A 17,300-nucleotide genomic window follows, 5' to 3' on the forward strand; every position below is an offset into this window, starting at 1 on the left:
ATGGGAAAGATGCTGACATAATTATTTTAGAAACAAATATGTAGAAACATCTAAAAAGATTAACAAAGGAAATATTATGTCACTACCAAATTAACAACTAAAATAGCATGAAAATCACTGTATAATTATCTAGGTTTCCATAGAAACCATGTTTGATGGGTAGCCAAAAAGACTTCTGATTGGGCTTCCATACTTCTGCATGATTTCTGTTCTGCCTTTCACAAACAACTAACCAGTAGCATAAGTCCTTATCCTATACTTTTTATGCAGCACTCTTTAACAGCACTAATCACCCATACGCTTTTTTAAGATCTGAACTCTTGAACTTAAACATGTAAAAATACTTTAAAAAATGTATTATGACAAATACGACGCCATCAATAAAAGGAAAAAAAAAAGAAAACAGAAGAAATGTATATATAGTAGTATTTCTGTGTTGTCACAATACAGTAGTTGCATAAAAATAAGCAAAGACATCAATCCAATAAACAAGTTGGGGTTTTTATTACATTTTGTCATTGTAATTTTTCATTGCATTTTCTCATCAAGCCTTCTCAAAGGCTGTGGCCCTTAAGTACTAATAATACGGATGTAAACAATGATCCCCAGTGCTCTCAAAGGTGAAAAAGGTGTGGCCCATCCCATAAGTCCGTATTCCATTAGAAATAGTAATAGTTTTATCTGAATTTGTGTTTCATTTAGATAATGTAGATTCACAACTATTTGTGGCAACACTCTCTTTTCACATGCTGCATATACAGATTTTAGCAAAGCCACCTTAGAACTTTCTGTACCTAAGAAAAGGTAAACTTTGTATGCAATATGTTTTTCTCCGATTAAAGTTGATGAAAAGGTGGTTGTTGTGTTTATGCACACAGTTTTTCCCAGAAGGCAATTGTTCAGGTGAACTCTAATTGAATTTATAGATTATTTCTTTGCAAATAACAAGTGGATATTTTAAGAAATCCTTTGTTATTGACCTTCCAGAGGCTGCACAAGCTTTTTATTGTTCAGTCACTTAAGGAAGTGTTAAGGTAGCGTCTGAAATAGACATCAATTCTAATTGAGGAACACTACCCATACATGCTGCCTTCATTCCAGCAATCAAGATGCAGGACAAGGGTAGGGTGGAAGTTGGTACAATGGATTTGGAAGGTACTACATGTGCTACCTGGCCTACTCCTAGATCTATTTGTTTATGCTTGGAGAGTATTGCATAGGAATATTTCAAAACATAAAATAGAGATCCTTTGTTTGAAACAAGCAAGTTCCTAACAAATTTGCTTTATTTCAGAGAAGCACAACCACTATTATTTTAATACTTTGTGGGATTCTTGTAATAGTTGAATAATTTATCTTGTATTATTTACAGTTACTTAGAACTTTCAATTAATGTTGTATACATTTCTGGGATTTAAATCCTGCAACTCCTCTTTAGTCCATTAGATCCTGAGACTTCATGTGCTTTACCACTTTAGAAACATTGGATTTTATCAAACTAAATGACATAATTACAGTTTAATTTTGTGTTATTTTTGAATGCAGGAAATCTCTCTAAATCATAAACTGGGATTGTCCCTGAGCACTGAGAGTGCTGTACAACAAAACATAACATCACAGAAAGAACTGTAGACCCAAAACCCCACATTTTATTCTACATTGCATAATCCACCAACACTCCTACTTAATGATAGGCATCTTTCTTGGAGAACTATCATTTTAGGCGCCTGATATAATCAACACAGAAGGGCAGGGAAGCACAGACCATGTGGTGATTTCGTTCCCTTCAGATCTGCATTGCCCTCTGAAGGTGTCTGACAATAAAGGGAACCGGATCATTCAGATGCCTTATTTTCTCTAACATTACATGGGATTAATCCTTTTTTGTTTGGTTGTTTTTTTTCTGTAGCATAGTATTCCAAATCCGAAGGTCTTGATTTGTCTTGTTTGGACTAGATCATTGTCTGGATTTGTTTTCATCCTTACAAGCAACTTATTCATACTGTTTCCTCCAGATTAGATTTTGACTATGTAATTGACATTGAGGCTACAGTATTACAGAATCACAGAATCACAGAATCACAGAATCGCAGAATCACAGAATAGTCAGGGTTGGAAGGGACCTCTGGAGATCACCTAGTCCAACCCCTCTTCCAGAGCAGGGACACCTACAACAGGTTGCACAGGACGACGACCAGGCGGGTTTTCAATGTCTCCAGAGTGGGAGACTCCACCACCTCTCTGGGCAGCCTGTTCCAGTGCTCCACTACCCTCAAAGTGAAGAAGTTCCTCCTCATGTTAAGATGAAACTTCCTATGTTCAAGCTTGTGCCCATTACCCCTCATCCTATCAATGGGCACCACTGAAAAAAAGACTCCTCCCATCCCTCTGGCATCCTCCCTTTAAGTATTTGTAAGCATTAATAAGATCCCCCCTCATTCTTCTTTTCTCTAGACTAAAGAGACCCAAGTTCCTCAGCCTTTCCTCATATGAAAGATGTTCTAATCCCCTAATCATCTTTGTAGCCCTTTGCTGGACCCTCTCCAGTAGATCCCTGTCTTTCTTGAACTGGGGAGCCCAGAACTGGACGCAGTACTCCAGATGCGGCCTCACCAGGGCAAAGTAGAGGGGGAGGATGACCTCCCTCGACCTGCTGGCCACACTCTTCTTGATGCACCCCAGGATGCCATTCGCCTTCTTGGCCACAAGGGCACATTGCTGGCTCATGGTCATCCTGTTGTCCACCAGGACTCCCAGGTCCCTTTCCACAGAGCTGCTCTCCAGGAGGTCAGCCCCCAACCTGTACTGATGCGTGGGGTTATTCCTCCCCAGATGCAGTACCCTACATTTACCCTTGTTGAATTTCATTAGGTTCCTCTCTGCCCAACTCTCCAGCCTGTCCAGGTCACGCTGTAAAGCAGCACAGCCTTCTGGCGTGTCAGCCACTCCTCCTGTAGTATTGGCACACTACCTTTATTCTCTAAGTTAGTGTGTGGAAACATCCTAATTTTCTGATGTTGAAAGCACTGAAGGGTAAAAAATGTTAACATTGACCTCAGTGAGCTTTTAATGAAGACATCAAGCAAAGTTTGTGCAGGCTTCTTAGTCTTCAGTATGAAAAAATAATTGTTCATCTCAGTTTGTAGCCACCTTTTTCACAAGCTAATCATTCTACACTAGCGATATATGACTAACAGTGATTTAGAAAGCAAAATAAGTCTTAATAAATGATTCATTGTGTCACAGAAAGATGCCTGAAATAGTCATTTACTGTTATTTGTCTTCTTTTACAGTTTACAGAAATAATTAGTATTCCATTTGACAAACAAGTGCAAACATCCATTAGCTATATGACACAACATATTCTTTGACTAGGTCTGTAACTTTCACTAGAACTCTATCAATAGTAACTGCTGTTATATAGAAGCACACATCTTTTAGTATATGTATAATTGCTCTGGTTAGGAGGCCACTGAAGTATTTAAAGAAAGTAAAATTAATGGATATCCTCATCTATCTTTGAAATCAGAAGAAAAGAGACAAAAATCCTTGCATGTAATCTGTAAACTAATGAAACATGAAGCTGGTTTTATGAATTTATAGATCTGCAAATGAGTTCTACCCCCAGATCCATAAACAATTATCATCAAAAATCAAAGAATGGAATACAGCAAATATTTTGATATGTGATTACTCTTTGTTCTGTAATAATGTTGAGAACTGACAACCATACAAAATACAGAAGCCTTTTCCCACTATATTCTGAGTGCAAAGTGTAGCTTGAAAAATTATATCTAAAAATTGTGAGATCAGCCAATTAGCTGTAAACATTAATTTATTTTTTAAATTTTCATCTACAAGCTTACATCTGAGTTATAAGACATAAGTTGGAATGCATCTACATGTGTAACCACCATTTACAAGAATCTGTTGTGCAGATGTAACCAATGGGTTTGCTGATGATGCATGAGGCAGAATTTCATTAATTTTCTGTGGGTTTTCTGCTAGCTATGGTGCAAGTTATTTTGAAAATACTTATTATATGCAGATAGGAACAAAGTTGATAAGGAAGAGCTCCTTTTATGCATTTATAATTTTTTAAAAATGTTTTCTATAAGTATGCCATTTTCTTGCAGCTATTGCACGTAATATAGATTCCTCAAACTGATCTTTAAAGTAACTTTCTGTTGAGAAAGACGACCAGTCAAATAGTAACAAGTGCAATGCTGTTCTCTACACACTAGAAGAACAAGTAAAAATGTACTGGGCTTAGACATACCAAATTTTCTCCCTCCATTGTAAATCATCAGAAGACCAGGAGGTCCAGCAAGGTTCTCCCCCAGGGTGATGGGTATGATGCGGCACTTCTAACTGACTGGGACTGAATAGTTCCTCCACATTGGAGAGGGCATAATTTCATTTCTAGCTAGACAGAGAGATGGCAGAGGCACATTCCTGCTCGCTGAACTTGCACCCATAGAAAGATCAGACAAAAGCATCTTCTGATATAAATATCCTCTTACTCTATAAACACAAGCTTTTAGAAAAGATCCTATAATATAAATTCTGCAGCAAAACTGTACTTTCAGAATTATCAGTGGAGACGTCATATGCTTGTACATATCCAGCTATTTTGTACTCTGTGTAGAACTACAGGTTTCTGTTACTGCACAAGGAAGTAAAGAAAGCATCTCTTTTTCACCTCAGCAAAAACCTACTTTTAGATATATTAAGAGTATACACCAAATTCTGAAAAATTGATTAAAGATCACATCTTTTAGATATGAACTAATTGCTGGAAGGTACTTATGTTTCAGCATTTATTTGTTTTACACTTTCTCACAGAAATTACCATCAAAAGACTAACAAAAGGTTTGAGTCTTACTTGAAGCAGTAAGAAAGCACCTTTGCTGCACCTTCTCAGTTCACCAGCCTAACTGATTCACCAGCCTTCTGATTAAAAACAGAAGTAGAAAGTTCTTATAAAACGGTGTAATCCCCATACAAAGCTATGTGCCACCTCTTTCTATGTGTCTGATAAAAAAGTATGGTTTTGAACAGAACGCTGTTTTGTAAAGTTATATTGACTTCAGAAGTGCTGAGAAGCCAATATTCCTATCGAAGCAGATGGTAAAAGCAAGCCTGTCAACCAAGAACAAAGAAGGGCTGTGGTCTTACAATTTAATACATACAGTGCCCAAAAGTCATTACCTCATTAACCTTAAAGGTCAGCAGGGAGGCACGGTGAGGGCAGTTATCAGTAGTGCCAAAAGCACACCATGAGCATGTCCCCATGGTACTGAATATACTCCAAAGGGAAAGTGCGCTGAAATTGTAAGCACTGTATCCAAGCTACAAACCTAGTCCTATTAATTTTGCATTACTGAAGCTTCACAGACCAAGGCAGTATCTCTAAATGTAACCAAAACATGGTTATGAAAACAAACTGGTGCTAGCTCCAATTTTTTTTGTGTTGTGCTCCATTACATGTATGGTAAGCCTAGTGCTGGCTCCCATATGCGTTTGGGGGAAATACACTTGGTTACTGTTTGCTGGTGCAGAAAATGTGAAATATCAGCCTGGTGAAAGCCATACTTAAGTGGACAGATTTCAGAAATGGCCTTTGCTCTTCTTTCAGCATGAAGAAACTCGGATAAGCTCTAAATGATGTTTGTTACAATGAAAAACAGTCTCAACTCACCATAGATGTAACACAATCAAAGACATTAAGATAATTGATTTTGACTGTTTTTAGAGAATTCTTTAGATATTTTAAAATACACTCTGTAATATAAAATCATACATAGATGGGTAAAAATGTGTGATACTATGTGTTTTCGTGTAAGCAATAGTAACAATTGCCAAAACAGAACTCCAGTCTTAGGCAAGCTGCAGATGCTTGTGCAACTATTCTTAGCCATTCCAAAAGTGCTTCACTTCCTTAGTTATTGCATTACTGGGTGTTTTCATCCTATTTAGCTTATTTTGAAGTCTAGTAGGGTCAATACTAGGCCAGTATATAATGATCTATAATGAGCTGTTTTCTGCAGCTGTTAAGACCAGACATAATTACTGTAGGTGAGCTTGCCACTTTCTGCATGTTTTACTGTCAGTTATCAAAATGCCTGGTGGTGAGCATGTTGTTCTGCTAAGCTGCAGCTTCTATACCTTATTCAACTAGGGATCATTATACTGAGTTCTTAGGAAACGTTCTTGTTACTAGCTTACTTCAGTGAGAACTGGATACATATTTTGTTTAGCAGTTCAGTAAAATATTGAAGTACGCTAGTAAAAAAGGTGAAGGATATTTACTTGAGCGTTTCGTATTGTGAAAAATTAAAAAGGAAAATTAGAGCCAACTAAAAATGTCCAAGTACTACAGTGATAGAATTTTATGCATTCTGGCTGAAGTGTTGTAGTCCGTATTCATATAAAACTTTCTCTTAGAAGCCCATAATATTCAATAGGAAATTTAATCTCACAAAAATTTGTTCCTGTTTAGAACTGGCAGCATTTGTCATTATGCAGTTGTGTGGCCATAAGACAAAGGGTAAAATTGGACCATTCGTTTAGCCACTGGCTGGAACAAACTCCTGTTCTTGAATAAAGGACAGACAGGGACAAGACTGGAAAGGCCATGTGTTATTTCACACTGTTATGACCAAAAGGGTTAGGCAGCACATAACAGTGGCTATCAGAAAAACAAGCTAGAGAAATTAAGTAAGAGAAAATCAAATCACTGTCTCCAAAATGACAGACCAAACTATCAGTGTGCTGACCCAAAGGCACCCTGTCTAGCAGAATAAATATAGGTGATTTAGCCTTTCCACACAGAATCATTTTCTCTGTTCACTGCCCCCTTTTACACTGTCTTATAACACACATATTTTTCCTCTACCTTTTTTTTCCCCATATATGACACTTGCTTCTCAGGCACTACTGCTGTATGTTAAGGAAGCTACCAAGCTACATTATAACCACTATCCATGTATACAAACGTAAGCATGACCATACTGGGTGAGACCTACTTTATCTGTCTCCAGCCCTGGTCAACAGCAGATCCCTAATGACATAGTATAAAAATGAGGCAATCAAGTGGTGTTTCCTGTGGATCTTTTCCTAGCCTCCAACAATCTGCAGTTCATGAATTTCATTTACCACGTATTTCTCTATTTAATGCCCTCAACAGATTTGCTTCCCAAACCCTGTAAATTTAAGTTTTAAAGGTCTTGCAGTAAAAAGTTGTTGAGATTAACACATTTTGGTTGTTTGAACCTACTATCCACTACCTTCTGTAACCTAGATTAATAAAATCTACACTTTTTTTAATCTAGATTATTAACAGCTGTCCCCTGTACTACTTATGGGAACCTGACTTGGTCATCAGAGTGATAAGGCTGAGATCTTGCATACTTTTCTCTCTGTCCCACCAGTCAGAGGAAGGTGACCTTAGTATGGGTACTTCTATTGGTACTCTTCAAATTTGAGTGACTTTTCTCCTGAGATTGCACTCTTGGTACCTATGTAAATTTTCACCCACTTCTTTCTCCTGTGTTTTTGTATCATCTGTATCTCTTTCCTTATAGCGAGAATGATTCCCCTTCAGGTGCATACACATCCTGTTTCCAAACCCAGTATATTGGGACCCCAGTAGTATCAGGTGCTAGTTAACACTTTCACTGCAAGTATATTACTCTTTTTATTTCCATGCATGATTTCCACAATGCCTGTTTTATCACGACGTAATAAAGGAAGAAAAGCCAATATATATAATAAAAACAAAGTGGTTTTGCCCACTTACCAAGTGAAGATAAGACATAGTAAGGTAGATATTAAAATGAGAACTTGGTTAAACATTGCAGACTGTGTGCGTTGGATGGCTCTGTGAAGATCATTCTATATTAATGGAAAAGAGGTGTTATTTTTGGTTTTGAATTAATAAAGCATGAGTTGATTCTATAGAGGAATTATATAATGCCCTGATAAAATGCAGTCATTTAAATGCAATTAGAATTTGATGATCATGTAGAAGGGTGCAAAAGAGCCAGCTGTGACTCTGTGATTATTTAACTCATTCTTTGTTCATCCTGGCACAATTCTGATACTATTGCAAGTTGCCTTAAAGTCTGTCTGCTCATGTCTGTCTTACCAATTACAGGGAGTAAGGCCCAATTAAGGCATAGCAGTTGAGTTCCCAGCAGTAGTGCGTGAATGGAAGAGTAGCAAAAGAACCAGCCATTCCAACTTTCCCTTTAAATTTATATTAATTGAGATTTCACTTGATGTCTTATTTTTTTCTGATTTTTGATGTAGAAAGCAGTTTAGCAATACTTGGCCATTTGTATAATCTGATTAGCTTCCTCTTAAAAGTTGGACGGTGAACCATACTGCCGAAATCCAACTAAAGATAATATACTAAAAAAATAGAAACTCTAAAATATTTTTTTGGGGTTTCGTACTTACAATCATATTCTCTAAAGCATGCTTTGCCAGCCAACAATTTAAAAATACAGGAATAAACAGGTTTCTTAGGACTGGCCAGAAAATCTGAAAGAAAAATTAACAAATGCATTAAAAGTTTTTCTATTCAAGCAGCAACGAAACACTTGGGAAATATACTTATTAATCTGTTTCCAGTGTGACATATGGCTTTAAGTAACATTTTTTCTTCCTCAGTGATGAACTGTATGTAAGATAATTTGATAAAATCGAGACAGTCAGTTTTCAGTGCAGACACCACAGCTTCTTAGATTTTTATATCTAGCTGGCTTATTTATTGATTGTGCTGTAGTTTGAGCTAGAGGGTTTTGGTTTTGTTTGTCCCCTATCAGGGAAGAAGGGGAAAGTGATCGGTATTACTACTTCATTCAAGTAGCAAATTATCTTCTTCTTGTTCACAAATTTTTACTCCCACAGGCACAAATTTGTCATCCACATAAGATTCAAATTTACTTCAATAAAAATTAAGGGTATTTATGCAGCTATAAAAGTGCAATGTACAAATATATAAAATTAAATATGTTTACCGTGATGATGAAAGGTACAGCATTAATTATTTCCAGGAGAAAGGGTATTCTCAGAATTTGTTCCCAGATATTTCCCTTCAAAGAAAAGGACAAAAAAAACCACCATGTCACAGTAGGCTTACATATAGTTTTGATGAGAAATATATGTGATATTCCAATGCCACACTGGAGTGTCTCCCATTAGTTGAATTGCAGGAAGACCATTCCTCTCAGATTTAAACACATATGTCAAATGTCAATACAGAATATAGGCTACTCTGGCCTATTTTTTTTACTGTTTATCATAATGCACCTCACAGGTGAAAACATGTTTTTAAACCTATACTTTTAAAAGAGCAGTTCGCTGTGTTCAGATGACCATATATTTCCTTGTTATGACCTAGTTAGTAAGACAGCTCAAATGAAGAATTCTAATTGCATTAACTAGTCAACCCATTCTCTCAGCTAATGAAGAGTATAATATGCTCCTGTTTTCTTCTGTTGCATTTTTAGGTACCTTGGCATCACACACAGACATCTTGTCTCTGCTTTTTCATTCTCAAAGGATAGTTTACTTTTATTTTTACATGCACAGTTACACAGAGATAAGGAGGTGAGGTTCCTGTCCTAAGGAATTTATCTTTTTAATAATTCTTGGGTTTCAGTGACTCTTCAGACAAGTAACAGACTACCCTGCTGGCAAATTATTTTATCTGTAACTACTTCTACTTCTTTTTCTTAGAAGCTGCTAAATCTTTCAAATCCTGCCTTACAATGCTTTAGCATTTGATTGTGTTTTTCTTAACTTAATGCTTGTTGTCTTAGAGGTTTTAAAATCTAAAGACAAAGCCCTAGTAGAGCGTAAGAGCTGCAGAGACATATACCCAAAGGACATGCCCTGCTCAGAAGATTTTACCATCAAATCAACTGTTTTGATTACCCCTACGCACAGGCGACTGCCCTATTGTCCATACTAATATTTGTTATGAATGATGAGCCACTCTCTGTACATCCTTCTGATAGGACTTAATGGCAAAATATAAAGCAAAAGAGGAATGCAAATATGTTGTATTTTCCAAAGAAATAATACCAGATTGTTTTCTCTTAATCTTTTTTTCATTAGCTTCTGCATGTTAGGCACAGTGGTCTGGATATTTCTCTTCATTAATTCTAATCCTGCTATTAAGATATTAACTTAATAAGAAATAAGTGTTAAAAAGAAGAATGAAATTAAGTTAGGGAAAGACAGCAGTATTCTATAGGGAGTCCTTCCTTCCTTTGTCTTTATCTTATTTTATCTTTACTTTGTATTTTCTTTTTCCCAACTGTTTTGGAGAGAGAAGTAAGAAAGACAATCCTTAGACAATCTGTGTTTAATATTTGAATTAGGACTACAAGATCAAATTTCTGTATTTCTGCCACAAACACTTCAGTACATTTCAGAGCTTTTTGGCACTTGACATAGACATCTTTCAGAATTTTGGCCAAGAGCAAACTCTCATGTAATGGGTTAAGCTGTGAGAATGCAGATTGTAAACCACTCATTCTTGAATCTAACTGATCAGCAGTGTAATACAGTGCTACATTCTTTGTATTTCTCCCCATATAAAAGTAATAAAAAAATGCAAATTCACTGTATCCTAGTAGCATGATATACTATTATGTCCTCACTGTTCTGCATGTTGAATCATTTCTCATGTGTCATCAAACAAGTATCAGAAAGGCAAATTCCTTGGAGTATTCTCTCAAATGACTGCTTTATTTATTTTACAAGTTATTTGTGAAATCCTAGCAATGTGCATACACATGCAAACACAATCATCTTTTTCTTGTTTTCTTCCTGGCTCGTCCTCTGACTTGTGCCTAAATTGTAAAAGCTTTGGAAATGTTGGCATGAAATAGGTAATCTGTCACAGATTTACATGAACCAAGACTCCTTTTGTCATCCTGGCTGTGCAGAAAGGCCTTACAGTGTGTGAAATAACAGCCTTCTTGGCTTCCTGAGACTGGTGTAAAACAGGGGTAAATGGCTCTATCATGACATTTCCAGATTGTAACTAAGAGGACAGGACCAGAGGGAAGGAAGTGTTCGCATCAGTTGGATTGCCAAAGTGCATTTCAGTATTATTATTCTTCCTTACATTACTCTTATTCCTTTGTGGGCAGTAGAAATATAGCCATCATAAAATTGCCTCAACTTCCGTGACAGGTATATGCAGCAAGTCAGGATAGTAGAGCTTTACACCCATTGCACACTAATAAGTAACTTCTCATGAGAGCTGACTTGCCAATATTTCTCTCATCTTCTGCACTCACTGAAATTGATGCAGACCACAAGCAGAATGGATAGGGAGAAAATGCTGCCCAATAAACTCAGGAACAATACAAACTGAGATTGCTGGTTACTATTTTGGCACTAGGTGTGTTAATTTTGGGTTGTTTCTGCCTATAATTGATTTGCATTTATAACTCCAACACATAAACAGTATATGGTACATACAAGGATTAAGAACAATTTTTAGACAGTAAACAGTTTTAAGTGTCTTAGCATGTCCTTTACATGTGTGTTTTTCTCAACGTCCTGCTCATACATGCATTTTTGTGATGAATTATGCCTGACAGTAATTAAAAGTACTTACCTTGTAGCTTAGATAACTCAGCAGCAGAGTTTCAAAGAGACTTATTAAAGCCACAGAAACCTTAAGTGAAGTGATAAAATGCATGTATTAATATACCAGCTTCTAAAGAATACATGACATTAAGCATTACAATGAAAAGTAAATGATAATAAAAACCAGCTTTTCCATGCAACCTCTGAAACCATCTCAGCTAACAGCATTTAGCATGAAGCTTAGATATTCTTATTTTTCTGACTAAAGCACGGGCTGTGACTTGAGTCTCATTGCTCTCTTCCAAGTATAACACTCCAGAGAGCCTGCACAGTGGCCTTTCCATGGTTTTTAGAGCGCTCCATACACAGCCCGCCAACAACTTGTTTCTCAAGTTTGAGCTGTCTGTTCCTAAAAGGTAACAAGATCTTTTCACAAGACAGAGAAAGAGAGAGAAGGAGGAAGCTGTAAATAATGGAAGCTTGTCAGCTCTTCACTTTTGTGTAAATATGTTATGAATGTTTGGAAAAAAACAACGCTTATTTATTGTGTATAATTTAGAAAGTTGAAAACAGCAAAAAGCAATACAGATTAATCATTATTGATTTTAATATTTAAATGCAACTGAGCTCAACTTATCAGCCTTCACTTAGATTATATGTAGTTTGGTATGTATTATGTTTCTTAAAAATATTTAAATAGTCAAATAGTAAAAAAGTAAAAAAATTATTTAAAACTTTATACATATTAAATAACCACAAAACTTACTTAAATCCTTTGCATAACAAATATTTGTATTTTAATGTACATTGTGGGCATATGCTATCAAGAAGATGTACAAATTCAGCTGGAGCCTGAAGTCAAACAAGCTTCAGGATTTCTAATTTTAAACTAATGCTCACTACTACTGAAAACTCAGAAGAGTGCACTATTTACACTCACAATATCATTATCTAGAATTAAACAAGATGCTATGAATTGGAAAATTATTAAAATATGCAATCAAAATATGATATCAGTTTCTCCAAATAAGAGAGTTTATATAAACTCAGGTTGTATCTCAAATAAAAATAAATCTTTGTTTGCAACTATTCTATATATCGTACTGTGAATGCATGTGTATATACACATACATACACATATGTCTAAATTCCTATGTTTATCAAATAAACTTATTAGAATAAGACTGTAACCATAAACAAATAAATCTCTCAGTATCTTTTAATAGAACCAAACACAGTAATCTGAATGCCTAGGTCAAAATTTATTCAAACTGTGCATACTTTAAGCAAGGCATTGAAAGGTATTTTCATCAAGGGATTCTTCCCTTAATAAAATTGTATATTACACAGAGGTACAAACCATTGTAATGGCATTGCACTAAGCCTGGTGCAAGAATATAATGGTATGACCATTCTGGAAGCTTGAGAAATTCTTAGTAGAAAAATACATTTCACAGGGAGAAGTCCCACAGCTCTGTCCACAAGTAAAAGAAGTGTTCCTAAAATGAGCAGGCTCCAGGACACTGAGTACTGAACCGCAGACTTCAAAAGATCTCAGACTCACAAAGCACTGATGTAGTGCATCTTTTGTGACATACTCCTTTAACCATGTAGGCTTCTATATTACAAAGTAATTTTAGCTTTCTAGTTTATTTAACAAGAAAGTCCATGAAGCATGTCAAAAGATAGTCATAAGCAATTACAAAATTTAAACTCATCAATAGAGCAAACAGTGACTACTTCACTCAACAGAGCTTTATAAGTCTAAGAGAAAACGTTAATTCTACAATATTTTGTTATAAGATTTAATGTTTTATAAATATACTGTAAAGCCATATAAATTCAAATTGGTTAGCTCAGATCAGCTAATCTTTACGGTTTTGTTGCACTTGGTCATCAGGTAGATTTCTTTGTTAATATCAACTTTTCTGAATATCTGAACACCATTAAAATGCTATAAATCAATATTGTCAGCAGTTATTAAATGGCAATAGTGAAATTGTCCATTTACATATTACCTGTAATCCCCATAAAGGCAAGCTTCGATTCACCCAAATAATAGGAGACCTGTTCATTATAGCAAGAAAATAAATATGAAATTAATCGAAATCTGGTTAGTATGTTGAAAGAAATCAAGAGAAAAAAATATTTGTACATGTGAATGGAAATTAGAACAGCCTTATTAAAAAAAAATTCTCAGTAATAAAAATTTTAAATCAGTAGTTATCTTCTGAGTATTGACATTGCTTGTATTTCTAATCCAGAGCCATTCATTGAGTTCCTATGGGAGTAATCCATCACCCAGTGACACCAAAATCTTTCATTGGCTTCAGTGGCTTCTAGTTCATCCCCTATGATTCCAGATAGAATAAACCAATTTGAGTTTTGATTCTAGAGGTGCAGAGGAATAATTATTTGTGTTAGTATAAAGAAACTTGACAATTCTTTTGTATGAACTTTTTGTTATCTGTGTAACGATATAAATGGTATCTAACTCACATAGGGCCTGCTATCTCTTGAAAAATCTCATATTGTGTTAGTATTCACTAATCTCAATGATAATAGGCACTTGATGCTACTGGAATCTGGCATCCATGAGTCATTTACTGCTAGTCATAATTGCTTTTTAAATAAGGGCATCCTTTTTTTTTTTTCTTCAAGGTATAAGCATTGATGGAATTCAGAGCATCCAACCCTTGCACAATCAGAGAAACATTTAAAATATTAAAGGCAGTTCTGAATACACAGGAACACAGAAGTAATTGCTTGAGAGTTATGGAAACATCACTATTATATGTTAAAATCTCACTACTCCAGATGGAAATGAATTTGTCTTAGTGTTTTCCTCCCCTTCCCACCATTATGTGGGCTTTTGGTTTGCTTTTTTAAATTCAGAACTCACCAATCAATCGTTCCAGGTGTGTAGTTTTGACTGGAACAACTCTGGTTTAATTCCTTACTGATAGTTGTCATCCCATCCATGCAAAGTCCATTTTCATTAGCAAATGTATATGGGAACACGATCGTAAAAACATACAGGAGGAAAAGGATGTTAATTACATTATTAAGTGTTCTATAAAATGCATGCAATAGTTTGAAACCCCAGGCAATGGATACAGACATTTTAAAACATAAAACAACTTTTAGAAAGTAGTTCCATATGTGCTCTGTATCTGTACATAAAGGACTGTGAAGCATTTCAGGTTACTGAAATGATTTCCTTTCAAACATGTTCCAATTTAAAAAGAAAACAACTGAAATTATACTTTCAAAAGCTGAAATAAGTAAACAATAAATATTGAAGATCAAGAGATACTAGAAATCCAATCACATAGATAGGCTGGGATAGAAAGAGTGCATATACCTGCCATACTCTCAACAGGAAAGACTGCATCAAATCACACTTCATATCCTCTTGTGAGGAGGGCTTAAGATTCATGCAGCAGTAATTCAAGTAAGCAACTGGTGACATCTATGTAAAAATATATCTGCTGTGGATATGTGATGTTATCTTGCCTTGAATTGCTGGCATAAATCCTCCCTTCAAATGGTCATGTAAGGATGTAGGAATATATGTTGGTGTAAATGATGAAAAATATCCTTGATTATCCTCGGCAAGCAAGGACAGCAGAAAAGAAAAGGATTTGCAGACCACAGATTAGTAGTAGCTGTAGTTTTACCGACTATGAGTGGGGTATCCATGAATAAGGATGCTTTATGTCTTAAGCACTTCCCTGTACACCCACTGTGCCTCAAGGAGTAAATGAAAGACAGTAACTTGTGCAGGCATTTCCAAAAAACAGGAAATAAATGTGCAGGGGGAGTCTGTGATGAAAAGCCTTTCTTCCAGAATTGTCACTTTAAAAACAACCAAGTGACAACCAAGTTTTCTGTAGCCATGCTCTCAGCACACTGAGTAGTTTCTTTCATCAGCCTGTGACAGTACTTAGAAAGGACTTTTTTTTCCTAACACTGCACTTGTAAGAATGCATTATAGCAGTAGTTTAGGTATCAAGCCCTCAGGATCTCTATAGGCAAAACCACTGACATTAATAGGGCACCATTTGGGCACAAGGCTGGTTTGTCTGGCATAGCTTCCAAGATTGAGGTCTTAGTGAGCATACAGAAGTGACTTATCTGAAATCTCTCAGCCAGACAAATGTTATACAGAGATAGAACAAACTAACTATAACTATAACTGTACCACAACACAATATAAGGGAATAATAGATATCGAAAAGACAAATGCGCTTTCTGGCTGGTGAATTTTTAAACATTCAGTTTGAAGGAACAAACACGTCAGTAAAGGTCTGGGGAATTAAGCAGCCTGCTGTCCCCCATACAACTCTCGTGGAAAAACTGGCTTCGCACGGCCTGGATGAGCATATGATCCGCTGGATCAAGCACTGGCTGACTGGAAGGTCCCAAAGAGTGGTGCTCAATGGATTTAAATCCAGCTGGCGGCCGGTCACAAGTGGTGTGCCTCAGGGCTCAGTGTTGGGACCATTTCTGTTTAATGTCTTTATTGATGATCTTGATAAGGACATAGGGTGTATCATCAGCAAGTTTGCAGATGACACCAAGTTAAGCAGGAGTGTTGATTCCCAGGAGGATAGGGAAGCTCTACAGAGGGACTTGGATAGATTGGATCATTGGGCCAACTTCAATGGTATGAGTTTCAACAAGGGCAAGTGCCAGCTTCTGCACTTGGGCCACAATAACCCCATGCAGCGCTACAGGCTTGGGGAGGTGTGGCTGGAAAGCTGCCTGGCAGAAAGAGACCTGGGGGTTCTAATTGACAAGCGGCTGAATATTAGCCGGCAGTGTGCCCAGGTGGCCAAGAAAGCCAACGGCATCCTGGCTTATATTAGAAATAGCGTGGCCAGCAGAAGTAGGGAGGTGATTGTGCCCCTGTACTCAGCACTGATGAGGCCACACCTTGAGTATTGTGTCCAGTTTTGGGCACCTCAATACAAGAGAGATATCGAGGTGCTGGAGCGAGTGCAGAGGAGGGCAACGAAGCTGGTGAAGGGCCTAGCAAACAAATCATACGAAGAGCGGTTGAAGGAGCTGGGACTGTTTAGTTGGAGGAGGAGGAGGCTGAGAGGAGACCTCATCACTCTCTACAACTATTTGAAAGGACACGGTAGAGAGGTTGGTGCTGGTCTCTTCTCACAGGTAATTAATGACAGAACAAGAGGGAATGGCTTCAAGCTCCAACAGGGTAGATTTAGACTGAACATTAGGAAAGAATTTTTCACAGAAAGAGTGGCTGGGCATCGGAATAGACTGCCAAGGGAGGTGGTTGAGTTACCATCCCTGGATGTGTTTAAGAGACATTTAGATGTGGTGTTGGAGGATATGGTGTACGGGAGAACTTTGTAGAGTAGGGTAGATGGTTGGACTCGATGATTCCAAGGGTCTCTTCCAACCTAGACAATTCTATGATTCTATGATTCTATAAAAGTATCAAAGTATACCTATGGCAGAAGTGCTGATGTTGCAATCCATTCTGCATACCCAGACATAACCTTGCGGTAGAATGCACTCATTTGGGATCTCTAGAGTTCTCATAACACAACAATATCAGCAGCTTCTTCATGCCAGAAAGCACCATCAGCTGTAAAATTTCAAGTCCCTAAGTTGCTATGCTACTATGCCTAAACTTCTAAGGATGGATTTTC

The 17,300-nt window shown here is 36.8% G+C and overlaps 1 protein-coding gene across 3 annotated transcripts in view; it reads right to left on the minus strand.

Annotated features, from left to right (window-relative positions):
• KCNT2 (potassium sodium-activated channel subfamily T member 2) overlaps positions 1 to 17,300 on the minus strand; it is a gene marked incomplete at its 5' end in the record, with an annotated part of 158,319 nt that overhangs the window by 95,118 nt on the left and 45,901 nt on the right. For all 3 annotated transcript variants that reach the window (XM_082484518.1, XM_082484517.1, XM_082484516.1), the window contains 5 exons: positions 7,802 to 7,896; positions 8,464 to 8,547; positions 9,027 to 9,101; positions 11,645 to 11,704; positions 13,635 to 13,683. In XM_082484518.1, the coding sequence (XP_082340644.1) occupies positions 7,802 to 7,896; positions 8,464 to 8,547; positions 9,027 to 9,101; positions 11,645 to 11,704; positions 13,635 to 13,683 (363 nt within the window). The remainder of the gene's footprint in view (positions 1 to 7,801; positions 7,897 to 8,463; positions 8,548 to 9,026; positions 9,102 to 11,644; positions 11,705 to 13,634; positions 13,684 to 17,300) is intronic.

Source organism: Vanellus vanellus (assembly GCF_965231255.1).
Source record: "Vanellus vanellus genome assembly, chromosome: 5".
In the NCBI taxonomy this organism is placed as follows: domain Eukaryota; kingdom Metazoa; phylum Chordata; class Aves; order Charadriiformes; family Charadriidae; genus Vanellus; species Vanellus vanellus.